Source organism: Psilocybe cubensis, chromosome 4 (genome assembly GCF_017499595.1).
Source record: "Psilocybe cubensis strain MGC-MH-2018 chromosome 4, whole genome shotgun sequence".
Lineage (NCBI taxonomy): Eukaryota > Fungi > Basidiomycota > Agaricomycetes > Agaricales > Agrocybaceae > Psilocybe > Psilocybe cubensis.
The window spans coordinates 536,907-554,028 of record NC_063002.1 but is presented as its reverse complement, the minus strand read 5'-3'; the positions used below and the strand labels follow the sequence as shown (position 1 = coordinate 554,028).

Genomic DNA, 17,122 nt, shown 5'->3' with positions numbered 1-17,122 from the left:
CATCGACTACGCAACATCCAGAGTTACGCCATAAGATAGGTCGCCATTTGCAAGCACATAGTACCAGTTATTTTTGTCTACGGGTGTTCTATAATTAGCCGCCTAAATAAAATGCACCACTGGGGCAAGTAGAAAGCATTCTTTCGGTTTACCGTTGAGCAATGAATTGGATAACTAGAGGCGGGCACGAGAGTCAGAGCAATTTACAAACAGGATTAACCGTCGATAGTACAGGAGTTTGCGTGGAAGTTGCTCAACATCAGTATCAAGTCATGTCTTGCTCAAGCCCTCGCATTGCCGTTGAGATTTACATTTTGTAAACAGGAATAAAGCACTGTTGAGCATTAAATTACACTGAAATACATACTTAATTTATTTAAAATCGAATAATTGTCTATTTCCTGGCTCGTGTAGATCGCCTCAAGCCATCACGTTCATTTGCCACCTCAGAGTCAGGTTCAGCTTTAGCCTCGCGTTTTCGTTTGGCTGGAACCTTTCTCTTCTCATCAGTGGCTTTCCCAAGAGGCTTTTCCTTGTCGCCGTCTACCCGAGTCTTGGTATCATTTGACATGCTATTGTCCTCCTTAGTTTCTGACGCCTTTTTTCTAGGTTTAGGCTTCGCTTTCTCTTTAAGGCTTGACTTCGCTTTTGGTTCTCCATCTTTGGCCTTCTCGAGTTTCTTTCCTGGTCGAAGATCCATCTCCTCCCATCCTCCGCGGCTTGCCAGCTCGTTGATAGCTTTCCACGCTCCTTCTTCGACACGCTGCACACTCAGACGCCCCCGTGTTACCAGATCCATGTCTACGAAGTCCTGTCAGCCTATACAGCAACATTTCCTACACAGCCCCCTCCAGCGTATACACTCGAGCCTATAGTGAAGATGTACTACGCACTTTTAATTGAAGCAACCCCAGCTTCACCCAGATAACCGACCTCCTCCGGAATACCCTGCGAGGGCGCCAGGTCTGCAATCTTTCGAAGAAGCGCAAGTGGCACGAAGTGCGGTGCGCGAGATGTGAAGGTTAGATCCACCATGAACCATTTGGGATCTTCGGAATCTGATTTCTGGGAAATGGATGATGGAAACGTGAGTTCTGATTTCTGGATGAGGGAAGATGAGCGCGATTGGCTTACAGGGTCAAAGTACGGGTGTGATCTGCAAAATTAGGGAGTGAAAACATTGTTAGATGCAGCGTCATAGCGACTGGAAAACAGTTGAAGAACCGACGACTCACGAATCCCAAGCAGTGTCTTCAAGGAAAAGTATCAGCCCTGTGAACTTCAGCGAAAAAAGATATAGATGTTCTTACAGTCTGGATAGGCTTCTTTGGAAACCTAGTGGACACAGGCATAAAAACGTAATTCGTTTACTTCCTCATAATTTCATCTCAGCACGGCGTCGAGTCGTACCTGTGCAAAAGCGGCGATGCCTAACATAAGAGATAGAGATAAAAGGAGATGCATTAGCATTGTATTTTCTTCGTTTTCATAATCCAATCACGAAAGAAGTGGAAGTATGACATACCTGGCACTTTGCAGTTGGAGTGATAAAACAGAGCCTAAACATAGAACAGTACATTAATATGAGCAAGACGCGATGAAGAAAGATACTAAAACGCACTTTATCTCCTTCTTTCATCTCTCTCATCAGATTTCGCGCCTCGTAATTCCGTACACCTTCCCAGGGCGATGTTTTGACGCGTTCAAAGTCATCGACACTGAACTGCCGAAATCAACCACAAGAAAACAGGTTTAGTACTTCAAAGACGAGATTATGACGCGGTGTCAACGCCATTCAACCAGTGCATATGAAGCCGCCGAGCGAGGTGCATTTCACTGCCACACTGAACACAGGAAAAACGAGTCCGACGCGAACTCACTTTGACATCTTTTCCCTTAACGATGCGGGTGTCCGGCTCGGCTTTCAAAAGCCAATATCGTGCTGATGCGCTAGGGGATGTCGGAGACATGTGAATCCAGGATGTTAGGTATTTGTGGGCACGAAAAAGAGGAATATTGGGAAATGGGTGTAGAGAGTAAAAACCAAAGTGGCTTGAGGCCGAACCGAACTCGCGTGGGGTCAAGCGAACGACTGGCTCAATGATGTGATTAGCTAAGACACATGGTTCGGAATTTCCTCAGTCGGTTCAGCGGTTCCGATGAACCGAGCCTCTTTGGCCGGAACCGGGAAAGTTCAGCTCGACTTGCAAAAGGGCTGGAGGTTTTGTTTTTCTTTCAGTGTTCAAGTCAGCGATATCGCTTTATCTCAAAGTCTACATGAGCGCTTAGTAAACGCAAATGCTGTTGCACTATAACACAGTGGGTACCTAGACATGCCTGTCAGTGCCCGTGATCCCTTTGGACTGCTTTCTTTCCCACTTGTACCGCATTGAAGCCAAATACGTACGTTGGGCCACCCATATAAAAGTGATTCACAGACTTTTTTTTTTATCAATGCTTTCCTGTTATCTCGCTATAACACAGTATTCATGCATCAGAGGTTATTTGTTAAAACAATTCTTTTGACCTCACGAGGCCATCGGTGTGCTTGTTAGTAAACTGTTGCAGTTCGTTTATTTGAACTGTAATCCTGGATTCAATGGCAACTACGGCGACTATATCATATTCTTCCCTGAGAAAAAGAGTTTTTTTCATCAAACTTATATTTTGAAAATACTGGACCACGGTGTTTCATTAGCCCCTGCGTTTTACTGACTCAAGCTTGAGGGTGTACTGTCTGGCTGACAATCTCGACTTGGCCAAAGACAAGTTTGACACTTTAAAGAACCTTTTTCTAAATTTCATTGGTACTGGGTATAATTCCATATATTCGAATAGTTGGATGATAATATGCAGCACTTTCTCTGGGCACTGGATGAATGTCCAGTTTTGACCTGGCCGACAATCTCGAGAATCCATCCGTCATTTGGAATATCCCAAAATCAACTCTGGAGCCTCCACCTCCATCAATGTCAAATGAGTAGCCTCGTTTTATTGTAATCGTGAGTGTTAAGTGTTAAGAGCTTTAAGCATTTCGCTTTAACATCTATACCTACCATGCCTAATTAACTATCAATCTCCATTGTTGTAGGACTGGGCATATCACAAAGAGGCAAGCAAGGAGAACCCTCCAATTTAATCCAACTTTTTGAAATTTTACGACAATAAACAAATATATAACCTGCATTAAGACTTGGACACACTGTTGAGTTCCAAACGTTTGTCCCCTATTTATCTGCTCTGCGTATAACTTCCGTGGGCGCCAATCAGCGTTCAGCGCCAATTGCCTGGCAGACCACGTGATTTCGAGCAAACAACTTGGCTGTTTGTGTCAACATCTGGTCAACATACTAGTAAATATAAAAGGGAGACTCTTTTTACGCACAATACATGTTAATAGAGTCTGGAACTTTTCAAATACAATTTTAATCAGGTCCTAGCACTAAATCCATTTCACAGATGCATCAAGTCTTGTTGGGCGGCCGGCAGAAGTGCACGTCGTTGATATTGTGACCTAGCTTAAGCCAGTATACAATGCGGCAATTTGTGGCCCTATTACGTTTGAAGGCCCTGGTGTCACAGAGTCGATCACTGCCTGGCGTATATAACCCACACTTTCCAGATTCACCCCAAACTTTTGTTCTCCTTTCATCTTTGATAATGGATATTGAAAATCTCGAGAACTCTGCAAAGATAGTCAACATCTCACAAAGTTCAAGAATGAAGTCAAAACAGTTGGTATGAGCATATTTATTCCCTGAGTCCGTATATCTCACGATAACTTTTCACCCAGAGACGTACAAACCCACTTAATCGGCCTTGCACCAAGCAGCTCAGCCAGATGACCAATCAGGTTCGATATCTTCGTTTATTTATACCTATTGAAATTTACTCTGCATGTATTAATTATCTAGATGGGTAAGTCAAGTATTAGAGATGTTACCTTTGATAACAACTCTTTCATAGCCCGCACCAACGTCTCCCCAGCAGATTACAGTGGTGCCCACTTGGGTGGCCAAACCGCAAGGCTCAATAAATACCCCGTTCCGACTTTACCATTAAAATCGACGTCGGAACCTGGAAATCATAAAGATTCTCCTCAAGTACAGACCCAACACGTCGCAGCCTCGACTAGATCTTCTACCGTGTCCTCGAGATCCTTTGGTGTGCCATTAGTTAATTTGGCTGCATTCCAAGGCTACCATGGTAATATCGAGTTTACCGCTAACGGCCTTCCGTTTGTACGGAGCACCTACAGTTCACTATCAAACTGGAATAGATATCCCTGAGTATGGAACATGATGATAGAGTTAGAATTATAAGAGTTGGAGTCGGCGGTGATTACTTGTTTCATCACTTTTAGCCCATGGAGTCATCGAGCACTGAAAACTTATATGGTTTTTGTAGAATAAAAGTAAAGCAATAGTTATATGTGGATGATATTATCCAATAAATTACACACTTCCAACATCAGATTCCCAGGGTAGCAGAGTGGCCAAGCCCTACATCGAAAAAGTTTTAGAATCAACCATGATAAGTAGCTCAAGAACATACATACCGTATTTAGCGCCAGAAATGCGGTTAAATCCGATCCCACCGTCGTCATCTTTTCGATGCGCCAGCGACGGTCGCTGACGTGGTGTGTAGGCTACTTGAGGGGGACCGCTAGCATTGAAGGTAGCAATTGTTACGGGATGACTCTGTAATATTTTCGTCTCGAAACCATCCGTAACGTTCTTTAATCCACTGGATGATTCGCAATGTTTAAAAATCTCAGAGGGGAAGGCCATGGCCTCAACGTAATACTGTAGAATCAACATTTCAGTGTTCAGACTTATATCGCCGCAGATTATAGTAGCGTACCTCAACAGACAATGGGGCAAAGTTGGATGACGGTGCAAGTTCTTTTGCCAAGTGTATTTCCCCTTCCAACCTTTTACAATATGGTTCCTGGAGAACATCTTTGGGAGGGATCCACCAGACGGCCAGCTCTGCTTCGTCAATTTCCTCCAGAAAACTGGGTTTCTTTCCTTGAAGTGTTTGCTGGACGCATTTGGTGGGTGAATCAAAATATCGTATGTATCGAGCTAGTCGGACATATTGCAGTTTAGAATCAGCAAGGATCTCAAGGGACCGGGAATCAGCGCTTGAGATGATGAGATAGCAGGGTATAACTGTGCCTCTGGTATAGCAAAGCTAGATAGATATACCTTTATCAGCGTCCTACTCAAGAAAAAAATTGAAAATTTCTACAGGTTTGGCCAGATAGAGCTATGAACGTAGAAGTAAATAACTCATCATCAATACAAAATAGAGCAAGCGATTTTGCTTACATGGTACTCTAGTTCTATGATTTTATTCTGTTGAACCGTACCTCTGATTGAAAGAGGAGGTAAAGGGAGCCAGCCTTCTGGATCTGCTTCAGGGCCTGGTAGCAATGCACCTTCGCGATATGCCATTTGTCGCATGTCTGAAGGTGGATCAGGAGTGATTTGCGGTATGAACCAAATACGGCCTTTGAGTCTGAAAATAATTGAAATTCATACTGCTATCATCATGTGAAAGAAAATGAGAACTGACTTGCTATCAGGACGAAGTGGGCCATGGGTTATGAGAAGAACCAATTCATATTCTATATTAGACGTAATGTTGTGGTCTAAGAAAGTTTGCGGTGTTTGATAAACAGCAGATGATCCACGATGGCCTTTCCCTTTGTTAGAAGGTAATGATGAGAGATCGACTGTAGGGGGAAATGGGAATGCAAAAGAGAATTCTACGTCCCCAGATAGTTTGCCATTAAAATTGTTTTTGGCTGCACCGTCGGATAATCTTGGATCACCGTCCCCTTTGTCCCACACGTTATAAGTGTACTCGAGGAAGGTATAGGATCCTCCATCAGATCGGAAACTGGTGACCAGAAGTCCCTTCAGCTATTATATTATTCTTTAGGATCATTCGGATACGAAATTATTAAGGCACTCAACTAATATCGAAATGGAGCTGATAGATTGATTGCCTAGCTTGAGCTTCATTTCTCCAGTCACATTGTCCCCACCGAAAAAAATTGGGTGCTTCTGCTTCACCTTTGATGGCCTGCTGAAGACGCGGAGTGTTGCCCATGGTTTTGGCTTGAAAATTCCCCCATGGAGGACGAATTCATGATTGGTAGGTATAGCGTTTGTTGAAATTTGCTCTCCGGGATCTGCAAAGACTGCAGAGTATCTCGGGGGTGCATCGAGCCTACTAGAAAATTGCCATTGAGCGGGAGGCGTATCAGAACTGGTTTCAATGCGATCTGCCATGAGGGCTAAAGCTTGAAGATGGGATGAGGTACATGTCTCTGAGCTCCTCAGTAGCCATTTTAAAGAGGCATCCACCTTCATTTAGTGACGTCGAGTCCCTAAAATTCTCTGTGTGACCAATAGTGATACGTCGTTATTGTTTGACCTCTGAAGGATTCCCGGATAGGCGTGCTGCGGAGCCTTGTCAATTAAATAGAAGTCACATTGGGGTTTAGTAGAATTATGTCTGATGGCAAGCACCCAATGCTCCAGCTGCGCCGGGGCGCCTAACATGTTGCCTCTGAGCTATCGCACAGGTTACTACACTTTAGATGTAGCACGCTGCGCTTATGATATCACGTGATCTAAATGGGCACCGCGCACGCGTACAAGTGGGTAACAGAAAAGATATTTTGCAAAAAAGATTCATCGACGACATGTTGGAAAAAGATTTACTTACACACAAGGGTCACCAGCGGTCATTTCGCACATTCGCATCTACCGACTATCTTGAGGTGTCCATGTCATGTTTCAGACCACCCTTGTTTCCGTTGAGGAGAACAAAAGACAAACGCAGTTCCAACAGTGGCGACATTATATTTATAACCGTAGGGCTAGTTTTGCTTGATATGGCGTGAAGATATCGACGTCGTCAAGACATCTGCCATGAGATATTCCCCAGCTGTACATATGCCAGCCGCCCACAAGAGGAGCAGCGACGTTATACAAAAGAAACTGATGGACTGGCCGATTTCCAGCCATGACCCGGTGTCTTGAACCTTGAAAAAGAAGGCTAGCGTCATGCCTGATGGAAAAGTTCAAGTTGCCATGGTAAGTTAGTGTCCTACTCCGGACACAATAAGGGACTAACCGTCGGTGATGGTAAGTGCGACCAAGAGCAGAGAAAATGGTGGAAGGTTTAGAGAGTCGTTAAGGACTGCAAATGAGACCGATAGCATGATGTACGGTGCAATTATTTTGAAGACCTAGAGGCGATGTGTTACATAAAATAATAGACAATTGAATAAAACTAACCAATAAGCTCGACATATAAAATGGATTAAAGATAGGAATTAGTCGATAGACAGGCGCGAGATAGAAAGACCTGAGGATACACAATCTCTCAGCACGACAAGAAGTCTGAAAGTTTTGGAAAACATACGATATAGAAGCGACACTACACAAACAAACATTAGCGGAAAATTTATCTGCACAGAGAAATCAACGTACTTGCCAGTCCCAAAGAAACCGACCTGGACAAAAAACAAAAAGAACAGAGCAATGCGTAAATCATCCATTTGGAACTTATGAGCAACGGCAGCTTGTGCCAAATTGGTTTTGCCTGTTCTATCCTTGGAAGCATCCTGGCCTTTCGAATTTGCCGATATCGAATCAGCATGGCCACTATGGCTCAGTCGCACCGCCTTTTCAACCTGAATCCAAGCAACCAATACTGCGGAGTATGCCACAAAAAAGAGACCTTCAACACTGATCGACAGGATCACAAAGCATGGCCCAAATCCAAGAAAATACATTAAGATCTTGGAGTACTTCGTATGGACTTTAGTCCTGACCATGAAGGGAAACACAGACGATGTAACTGGCCACGAATATCAGCATGCAAGACCTTCGATTGCCATGATACACACCTAGAATAATCCATCCAGCAGACTGGTTTAGAAACGGGAGTCCCCTCTTAGCTTGCAATTCGCGTACTGAAGATGCCGTGATACTCATTGTGATGCATACCAAGATAACCTTATTGTTAAACTCCGTTAGAGGAATAAACTGGGGTGACGTGGAAATTGAAGCACCTGAGACACGAATATGCGCAGTAGGCTCTTTCTTGTCTTTTGTTCCTTAACAGAAAGCAATATTTGCCACGTCGCAAATGAGCCTGTCATAATGACTGCAGACCCTCCGATCATACTAAAATGTTAAACAAGGAATTAAGCAAAGTCACAAAATGATCGAGATGCCATACTACACACATTGTTACCAGACTTTCACTTTTATCAACGGAAAGAAGTGGAAAGACGGAGGTTGCTAAGCAAGAGACAGTCCAAAAGGTCAGACTTCTCCAGTGGGCTGCACGAACGTCAGGGTTCCAGGAAAGAGGCCAGGCCAGACCAAGGATGCCAAATCCAATGCTCCAAACAGATCTATGGGTATAACCAACCTACGACGTAAAATTGTTATCAGACTACCTCATAGTTCATAAAGATTAGCAGAAACTCACAACCATGCCAAATAAAGCAACCACAACCAAGGATGAATTGACGAGAACAAGGGCCCCTTTCCTCCAGTTGAAGTTAATTAAAATGCCGGACGTGGTAACGACCTGTGACAAGAACTGATTCCAGAAGTAGCACGGGAATGTTATGTAGACATAGAAACTCCAGGGCGACCTTTGGACAGAAAATGATAGCCAAAATGCCGCCAATATCGTCCAACTTCCTGCGTTAAGCGCCTTTCGAATGTCCTGGTTAGAAGGTTTGAGTACCGATGTTGTGTAATCCAAAGGTCGGAAAAGAAACAGTGACGCATATGCGGCCCAACCAAGGTAAGCAGCGGTGACGAACGCTCTAATCATGAGGCGATCATAGGTTTGCAAGTAGTGGAGCCCAAGTAAACTCTGTTGAATAAGGTCGAAGGAAGCTCGTCGAGCAGCATCCCATTGTTTTTCGGCGATGAGGAGGTTTATGTTAAAGATTTGAGGTGTATCCTCCGTGGTAGTAACATTTGACAATGGCTTAAAAGGTTTGTATAGCAAAGTGTGCCTTTTCTTGAGCTCTGAGTTTGCAACGTCAATGACAAAGGTTTAAAGATTTAGGCACACACATACCGTGTTTCATTCTATATTGCTCCAAAATGACCTTTGATATGTCAACAAAAATGCACGAGCAAAAGGTTTCCGGAAATTGCGCACCTTTGCATTTGTCAGAGCAGTTCTTGCGATGGCTTCTTCTCCAAGAATCGAAGGATTCAGATAGCCAGGAGATTGAGCATCCACATCAGGCAGGACTCCCACAGAGTTGACGGGCCAGTTTATCCCGAGAAGAGCTGCCATAAGTGCCGCGATATCTGCTTGCTCTACATCCCGACGAAATAAGTGGCCGAGATTCCATGGTTTCGAGTAAACGTCATGAGACGATATTTTGCTGTCCGGAAGAGGCCCTCGTATGCCTCTACCCCAAGCAATCAAAGGCGTCCGTGTATTGTCCGGATCTGAAGATAGAGGTCAATCCTTATTTTGTCTGCATTTGTGTGCTCAACTTACGACCGTCACCGTGATTCCCAATTACGGACATACCATGGTCAGCAGTGAAGATAAAGGCCGTGTCTTCATCCCCATAAAAGTCATTGACAAGCTTCTCAGTTTCGCGCACTATGCTGTCGACTACTTGGATGTTCTTCATGTATTCTTTGGAATGAGGTCGATACGAATGTCCTGTCGTGTCCAAGCCAAGCAGATGCAGAAAAAATACAATCTTGTCGGAGTGCAATTCGCTCGATAACGAGGAGTTAGCGGTGGCGTTTGCAAAAAGTATCTTCATTTGGTCAAGAACCCAGATGTCCAAAGCAGTTGCATCTAAAACGATAATCTGTTAGGATGTGTAGAACAATCTCACGATATCCCGACATCATATACCTTTTGTGAAATCCTCTTCCTCTTCATCATAGCTCCAAGCTTTGACTTTACCGGGTGTAGCACCTTTGGCAAACATGGGCAAGATATCCGGTGACCCAAATGAATAGGTGGAAGATGACTGATTAAACACTGAATCAAAGTCTACCTGTGATAGGCATAAATAAGCAAATACGAAATATAATCGAAATCGAACATACCGGATTTGTCTTCCATCCCTTTGCGCCCGTTGTACGTCAGCGAATTGGACTAACTCTGAAAGTCGAATACCTTCGTCACGGCAGATACGTCTTCATACATTCCACCTTCGAAATGTGTCAGACTTTGTTTTTCAAAAGTTAAACTTCGAATAAACTTACCTATAATCGCGACGTGGCCCGGACGACTTTCCGTTGGCACGCGAGTGTGCGATATTCCGAATGCGCCTCTGGTTTCTGCTATAGACCTCAAGTAAGGCGCTACGACTTTGGGCGATTCGGCAATGTCCCGAAAAGCGTTCAAAGAGAACAACAAGTCTGCACGAAGTCCGTCGCCTATTGGAAAGTCAGGATTGAGCAAATAGGCTGTAGTACTAGTAGTTGTGTCGCCGATCATACCAACAATGAGAACAAGCCGTTTTGCAGCTGCACTTGTCTGATAACCATAATTATTCATGCCATTTACAACTGGACTCTTGAAGTAGCAGTCAAAAACCGAGCCGATATAAACGAGGTGAAAGGCGAGTCCAATGAGAAGCAATTTGGCAACATTGTAGTTGGGTGAACCTGGGGTATAGGCCGGGGACACTTTAGGTGTCATTATGTTTTAGGATATATAGATCTTTTGCATCACCAAAGAGTCACTTGTATGGTTTTATCTAAAGAAAGGCGAATAAAGCAAATAGAATTTGAGGGGACTTAGCCTGTGGTGTTGTTGGGACTCTTGAGATAATTTGGTGTCGGCGGTGGCAATAGTTAATATTATTTGGCAATGGCAGTGGTATCTGAAATAAATAACGCGTTAAATGGTACCACGTGCGTCCTCATGCTCGTGGCGTAAGTCGCGCTAAACGGTCCCAGTCATCTTTTACCAACCTGTTACTTGATGCAAACTTGAACAACGATGTACGATGATTCATCAAATTCACTACGACCTCGTTTCTGGCCACATCTATGACTTCATGTGTCCCTGGCATTGGCTACATCCTCGGATACACACTGAACTTGGTTTAAATCCATGGATGCGTTTCTTTTATCCCACGAGTTTCATCAAGATTGATCCAGTGCACATAAAGAGACGTTCGGTGTTATGTTTCGCCGTACGTAGGTTTATTTTCGTTCGAGAACTTCACGTGCACAAGGTTCGTTGGAGGCTGGAGCAATTAATGAAATGCAAATGGATGGGTTAATCAACGGATTGAATTCCGGCCGAGAAGTATTTTCTCAAGCAGTTGCCGTAAGTAACTCTTGTTTTAGCCAAGTTTTGTCTTTCAAAGAGGTCGTCCAGAGATCATATAAACCCCCTCTGATTACCTTTTAGTCATCCGAACAATGTCGAGAAAATACAAGAAGTTATCTTTGCGTTATTCGGTTCCAAGGTAAGTATGTCATTGACGCTTTTCATCGAGACCTCACATCTGCAACTCTAATTTTAGGTCTATTACTTGGCGGATACTGAATTCTTGCTCCAATTTACCTAACTGTCAAAGCTCTCAAGGCACCTGCCTACAATATATAAACCCTACGATCAAGCTGAAAAGATGTTTTCTTAGACCCCACCCATACCCAAAGTAACGTTTTACTAATTTTCACCCGCGTAACATCCCTAACACCTGCCTTGATATCTCAGATTTTGCCGACTTCCCCTCGATAATGCGCGAAATCCCGCTGAAAGACGCCGACTTCGACCTGGACATATCCGGAATCGGTGGGTTCTTCGGTGACGAGGAATCTTTTGCGGCGATGTCCAGTGTGCATCTTGTACGAGGGCGAAGATGGTTCGGCTGGTATAACTCTCCAGGGAGCTACTTCGTCGCCAAGCGGTATGGGTTGCTAGCCCGCTCGCGGATCTGGGACGGCCTGTATCCCGGTCCAAACATAGACCCGACCAGTATGTTGGAATTAGACGGAAAGGAGGGTCCTCGTTATGTTGGAGCACATTCCGGTACTCGCATCCAAAAGACAGGCCATCTTTCGTATCTCCTCTCGAGTTACTGCAGTGACTTGGAGGTTGACTATTCAGCGGCGCCGCCACAAACCTCCGACGTCTATATCACAGTTGTTCACCTGAACGAGTTCGCAAAGTTCCCAGGATATCCTGTGATTCCTAAAGATGGCTTATCGCCCTTCGACCCTGCATGCATCATCCCTATCGTGGCCAGCTTTGCTGCTGCTGTCGCCTGTGCAGTATTCGGAGATTGGTTCTGCTTCTCGACAATTGTCCTTGGATGCTTCTGTAACGGAATCTCGTGTATCGTGATTGGTTCTGGAAAGCTCAAAATTGTGCAACCTAACTCTTCTCCAAACTCTCCTCCAGGAGATGGCATCCTCTTTAACACAAGTGGCCGGGTTGTGCTTTTGAAAGGGAGCGAACAGGTGGTCAGCAGCATCACCAGGGGCCGATTCAACTTGCAATACAAAAGCGAAACAAGATACCATGACATCGGACTCGTCTCTCTTGCTCTCACTTTCCAATTCCTTCTCCAACTCTTCATCGTCCCTCAGGGTGAACTCTTTGGGCAAATCATGTTTCTTTCCACATTCGCCGTCTCGTGGCTCTACAATGCATATCTCGCCTCGGTTGACCGTGAAGATCTGCAAAAGAGGATATTGGTCAACAACCTCCTTCAGAAGCCAGTTGTGCGGACAGTTCGCCTTCCTAAATGGACTGCACTCGTCACTTTCTCTGCTCTTGTCCTGCAAGCTGGCAAGAACACACGATCCATCCTCGACGAGATGATCCCCACAGATACCCATGTCTGGAGAATCGTCAAGGACACGATCGTTAAATCAATTCAGAGGAACCAAAGTCCTCAGGATGTTTTACCCGAACAAAATCTTGAAGGGTTAGATGAGAAAGAGTTGGGACTTCTAAGAGACATGCTTGAACAAGCTGCCATTGGTTTAGACTCGGCTAGGAAAGAATTGGAGTCTGTTGAGGGGGTGAAAGACGAAAAGCATTCTGGATCAGGGCACATGGTTTAATTCTTTACTGCATGATACCTATTTATCCACTTTCACCGTTTATTTCATGTTTACGACGTTTATGAAATCATAATTTTGATTCGATACGTTGCTCATGAGCAGGAACTGTTTTCACATGAGTGCCTGAAGCAACCAGGCGATTTTTTGTTGCATTCCAAATCTTAATGGAAAAAATAAGGATTGACTATACAGATCCACACCTCCAGACACTCACCTCGGTTCGAGCAGAGTGTGTCCTGGCACCGAGGGCGAGCGTAGTACTTACTATCCGTAAAGTGTCGCCTCTTTACAATCAAGATGAACAAATGCCTTGAAAACTCCAGCATTTATTACACTCACGGTTCTGCGGGAGAGTGATATACAGTATCCAGATGTTGGCTAACCGTCATACGCATTTCTTCTTGTTTTGACAGGATCATTACGCATAGAGCTATGGACGAGCACCTGGTACTAATGGTGAAACCGAAGTTTATCAACTCATATATGTGAATCATCTTACACATCGACTAGTAAAGCGGAGCAACCACCATGAAGGTTTCCACCTGGGTTAAGCATATCTGGATTGTTTTCCAGGCATTTAGTTAGCTTCATAGTTGAAAACGGTTCCTTTTTTATGACAACATTGGAACACTTACCTTCCTGTACTTGGATTTCCATGATCACCTTCGCCTCCGTTTTGTTTTCCTCAACTGGATTCTTCCTGACAGTTATATCTGTTACTCTTAGCCTGCTCTGAATAGCGTTCCCGAACTCTACGGTCCCATTCCGTAGGCCTACACCAAGAAAGGTTCCAAGATCCCCAAGAAGCTCTTTAATTTCGTCGGGAGCGTTTCCTGCGATTTTCGAAATATTGATAGAGGTAGAATGGGAATCAGACATGGCTGTAAAATATAGGAAGTGAACAGTAGTCAGGGTATTAGGTTTGTATAGAAAACGGAATAAGCGTGATCTGATGCCAGTTCGTGAAACATCAGTCAAACTCAAATGTGTCGTTCTGAGGCCTTACAAAGTTTAACGGCAGTTCAATACCGCCGTCCTTGGCCATCGTAAAGATGTCCTTCAAATCGCAAATGATGTGTTACGCCCACAATCTGCTCCGATGATAATATACCCACAAAACAAAGTACGTACTCAATGATGCGCTCCCCAACCTCAAAACAAGGAAAGACTTATTTGTCTAAGTACAATAGATTAATTTCTCCAGCAAGGAGGAGGTTGCTGCGGTATGTGTAAATAATACCTGAGCAAATACGATAGTATATGACTAGCTAGGTGCAAAGAGCTACATAGCAAAGTATCGAATGTCAGAATCGTAGTCGAATGGTATTATTTTATTGACTGGAATAGAAATACCTTTGATCGTCGAGTGGGTTCAAACAGATTATTCCAAATCATAGGTTGGATTTGGGTTTAGGAAGAGATGGAACCATTTTCACATGGGTTCCCGAAACAACTAGTCGATGATGTGTTACATTCCAGATCTGACCGTCGGATAAGCATTTGTAAGTGTGATGTATAGAATATAATGAAACGCACTTCCGTCCGTACAGAATGCGCTCTGGCGCCAACAGTGAGAGTGGTATTAACGATCCGCAAAGTGTCTCCTCTGTACATAAAGATAATCAGAATGGCTAGATAATTACTGGAGAAGATTTTAGATTCTTACAGTTGTGCAGGCGAGTGGTATACAAGGTTCAATGACTGGGATACAGTGGCAACAAGAACTCCTTGAGTTTCTTTAACCATAGCGAGGAGTGCGAGGGAAGAGCATCTGTGGAGAAAGCAAGATTTTCAGGATCATTCTTGTCCTCAGAAAATATCTTAACGCACGTATCAACTAGAAATGCTGAGCAACCTCCATGGATGTTTCCACCACCGTTGAGCATATCTACATGTGAAAATACTTGTCAGTATGGCCAAACATGGAGCAGTGATTCGTCTTGAGACGAAATTGCATATTTGAGCCAGTGACACAGTAAGCACAGCAAAGACATACCTTCATGGACTTCAGTTTCCATCACCACCCTCGCCTCCATTTTTCTTTCCTCCTCTGCTTTCTTGTTGAAAGATATTTCTGTGAGTCTAAGTCGTTTTTGGATGGCTTCTCCAAATCCCGAGGTGGTCATCCCAGGTGCACGTCGGCTATGGAAAAATTCTCCAATGTCGCCCAGGAGCTGCTTGATTTCGTCAGAGCCGTTGCCGGCGATTTTGGATGTGTCAATAGCACCATTTTGAGATGTGGGTGTCGCCATGATCTTTCAGGAATGGATTGAGAAGATCTAAGGTATCAAAGTTATAAAAGGGTGGTTGCAAGTTTTTGAAGACCAGCTTTAAATGAGTGTGATTTCCAGTATCGCTCGGAAAAGAATTCGCCGTCGAGGGCGGTTCCAAGGTGAGGCTTGGAAGTGCTTGGATTGGACGATGCACCGGCAATTCAGGTTACCCGGGTCGACTTCCAAAATGCCGATATGGTCCTATTACTATTAGGTAATCCCCCTGTCGTAGGTTAATCTCAAGCAACCTGAGTTCAAGAGACAAGTTGGTGGTTATTTTGAAAATATCTTTGGAAAATTACTGGAAAAATAGTCATTTCTGCTTCTCAGACACGGAGTCCATATATAACCTACAAGGTAAAAGAAAGGAGAGATGTAAACCTTCAAGCGGAGACTGAACGCTTTCTTCTCTTCGAACTCCGCAGTCAGATCGCAATTTCATTTTGCTTCTCGACCATCACCAGCTCATAGGTTTTGTTTTTTTGATTCAAGCAAAACCATGGTAAGCGCCAAATGTGATTCATCATATCCCTACTGGTGTAAACCATAGTGGACCAGGCACTACCTGATCTCAAACGGAAACGGACCCAAAGTCTTTCCAAATCAGAGCGCACTCTGGAAGTGTGTCTGAAAGACGGTTCAGCCCTTGTTATAACTGCAAATAAACGGCCACGGCTACTGCGAATCGAAATACCCTCGAACTTAAATTCAGGACTTGTCTCGTCGGAGACCAACAATGGAGAAGACCACGATGATATGCATTCTCTGTTTTCTAGCTCCGATTCCGGTTCATTATTTAACGACTTATTAGACGAAGAACGATATTCTTCACCGCGTATCTCTATCGATTTGGATGAAGATAAATTAATGGCACACAGAAATGGCCCGCCAATTCAAGGTCTTTACTTTGATCCCTCGGTCATTCTTCCCGTGGAGCTCGCCGACGAGGTCGTGTCTTTCTGTATGAAGACATATTTCACATCACCTGCAGATAACCAGGTGATGCTTTTTGGGCGCTTTCTGCCTCCGAAGGAGACCCTGGCATCCAGTAGTTCAGGTCTTCCTCCTATTTTATTGGAGCTTTTGGACCAGATATCCTCGTTGCTTCGACCTGTCGTACCTCCTGATACCTACGATGTCCTATTCCCAGCTTGCCCAACAAGAGCCCGACAAGCTATTATAAATTTGTATCAGCCAGGGGAGGGCATAACTCCTCACGTTGACCTCCTCGGGCGGTATGGCGATGGAATTATTGGAGTCAGCTTTTCAAGCGGCTCAGTCATGCGTTTCGACAAAGTTGATCCCCAACAAAACGACTCTTGCACACGTTGGGATCTTTATCTGCCTGAAAGAAGTCTGATTGTTCTCTCCGAAGATGCGCGGTATTGCTGGACGCATGGAATTGATAAGAAACGGAGGGATTTTGTTGCTACCGCCTCCGCTTCAGAGAGTCTAGAGCCTGCCGGCACCTGGATCGACCGCAGAACTCGGATGAGTGTTACCTTTAGGTGGCTACTCCCCGATGCTGACGTTGTTGGCGATGGTTAGTGATGACCTATCGTTCACCATGCAGTGTTACTCATCAGCATCCTTGGGTGTCCTCGTAGTTTGATTAAATTTGAAATGCCAAAATACTTCCGCGTTTTAATTTGAGGACTCGACAGGAGTCAATAGTGAGCCAATAGAGGTCTATGGCCGAGGCTCAGGCGATTGTCGATAGATATCTGCAGCTTATTT

General features: G+C 44.3%; 7 protein-coding genes across 7 annotated transcripts; 2 read left to right on the top strand and 5 right to left on the bottom strand.

Annotated features, from left to right (window-relative positions):
- Positions 1–394: 394 nt before the first annotated feature.
- JR316_0004285 (Thymocyte nuclear protein 1) lies at positions 395–1,970 on the bottom strand (the record flags this gene model as incomplete). The annotated part of the gene is made up of 8 exons (XM_047890054.1): positions 395–801; positions 894–1,156; positions 1,236–1,251; positions 1,311–1,335; positions 1,411–1,430; positions 1,526–1,559; positions 1,622–1,723; positions 1,881–1,970. The coding sequence occupies 8 exons, from the start codon at positions 1,968–1,970 to the stop codon at positions 395–397; spliced, it is 957 nt and encodes a 318-aa protein (XP_047749815.1).
- A 2,500-nt stretch (positions 1,971–4,470) lies between these two features.
- Positions 4,471–6,302, bottom strand: JR316_0004284 (uncharacterized protein; the record flags this gene model as incomplete). Its single annotated transcript, XM_047890053.1, has 7 exons — positions 4,471–4,502; positions 4,559–4,805; positions 4,864–5,196; positions 5,254–5,271; positions 5,334–5,523; positions 5,581–5,930; positions 5,964–6,302. The coding sequence occupies 7 exons, from the start codon at positions 6,300–6,302 to the stop codon at positions 4,471–4,473; spliced, it is 1,509 nt and encodes a 502-aa protein (XP_047749814.1).
- Positions 6,303–7,147: 845 nt separating this feature from the next.
- On the bottom strand, positions 7,148–10,728 carry JR316_0004283 (GPI ethanolamine phosphate transferase 1; the record flags this gene model as incomplete). The annotated part of the gene is made up of 14 exons (XM_047890052.1): positions 7,148–7,267; positions 7,317–7,401; positions 7,512–7,881; positions 7,931–8,051; positions 8,105–8,210; positions 8,273–8,460; positions 8,521–9,033; positions 9,211–9,509; positions 9,562–9,873; positions 9,934–10,078; positions 10,131–10,148; positions 10,201–10,235; positions 10,275–10,463; positions 10,527–10,728. 14 exons carry the CDS (start codon positions 10,726–10,728, stop codon positions 7,148–7,150), a joined length of 2,703 nt encoding a protein of 900 aa, XP_047749813.1.
- Positions 10,729–11,780: 1,052 nt separating this feature from the next.
- JR316_0004282 (uncharacterized protein) lies at positions 11,781–13,112 on the top strand (the record flags this gene model as incomplete). The annotated part of the gene is made up of 1 exon (XM_047890051.1): positions 11,781–13,112. One exon carries the CDS (start codon positions 11,781–11,783, stop codon positions 13,110–13,112), a length of 1,332 nt encoding a protein of 443 aa, XP_047749812.1.
- A 495-nt stretch (positions 13,113–13,607) lies between these two features.
- On the bottom strand, positions 13,608–13,991 carry JR316_0004281 (uncharacterized protein; the record flags this gene model as incomplete). The annotated part of the gene is made up of 2 exons (XM_047890050.1): positions 13,608–13,669; positions 13,748–13,991. The coding sequence occupies 2 exons, from the start codon at positions 13,989–13,991 to the stop codon at positions 13,608–13,610; spliced, it is 306 nt and encodes a 101-aa protein (XP_047749811.1).
- A 512-nt stretch (positions 13,992–14,503) lies between these two features.
- On the bottom strand, positions 14,504–15,364 carry JR316_0004280 (Acyl-coenzyme A thioesterase 13; the record flags this gene model as incomplete). Its single annotated transcript, XM_047890049.1, has 5 exons — positions 14,504–14,593; positions 14,649–14,718; positions 14,779–14,883; positions 14,943–15,000; positions 15,109–15,364. The coding sequence occupies 5 exons, from the start codon at positions 15,362–15,364 to the stop codon at positions 14,504–14,506; spliced, it is 579 nt and encodes a 192-aa protein (XP_047749810.1).
- A 520-nt stretch (positions 15,365–15,884) lies between these two features.
- Positions 15,885–16,933, top strand: JR316_0004279 (uncharacterized protein; the record flags this gene model as incomplete). The annotated part of the gene is made up of 2 exons (XM_047890048.1): positions 15,885–15,887; positions 15,944–16,933. 2 exons carry the CDS (start codon positions 15,885–15,887, stop codon positions 16,931–16,933), a joined length of 993 nt encoding a protein of 330 aa, XP_047749809.1.
- Positions 16,934–17,122: the final 189 nt, after the last annotated feature.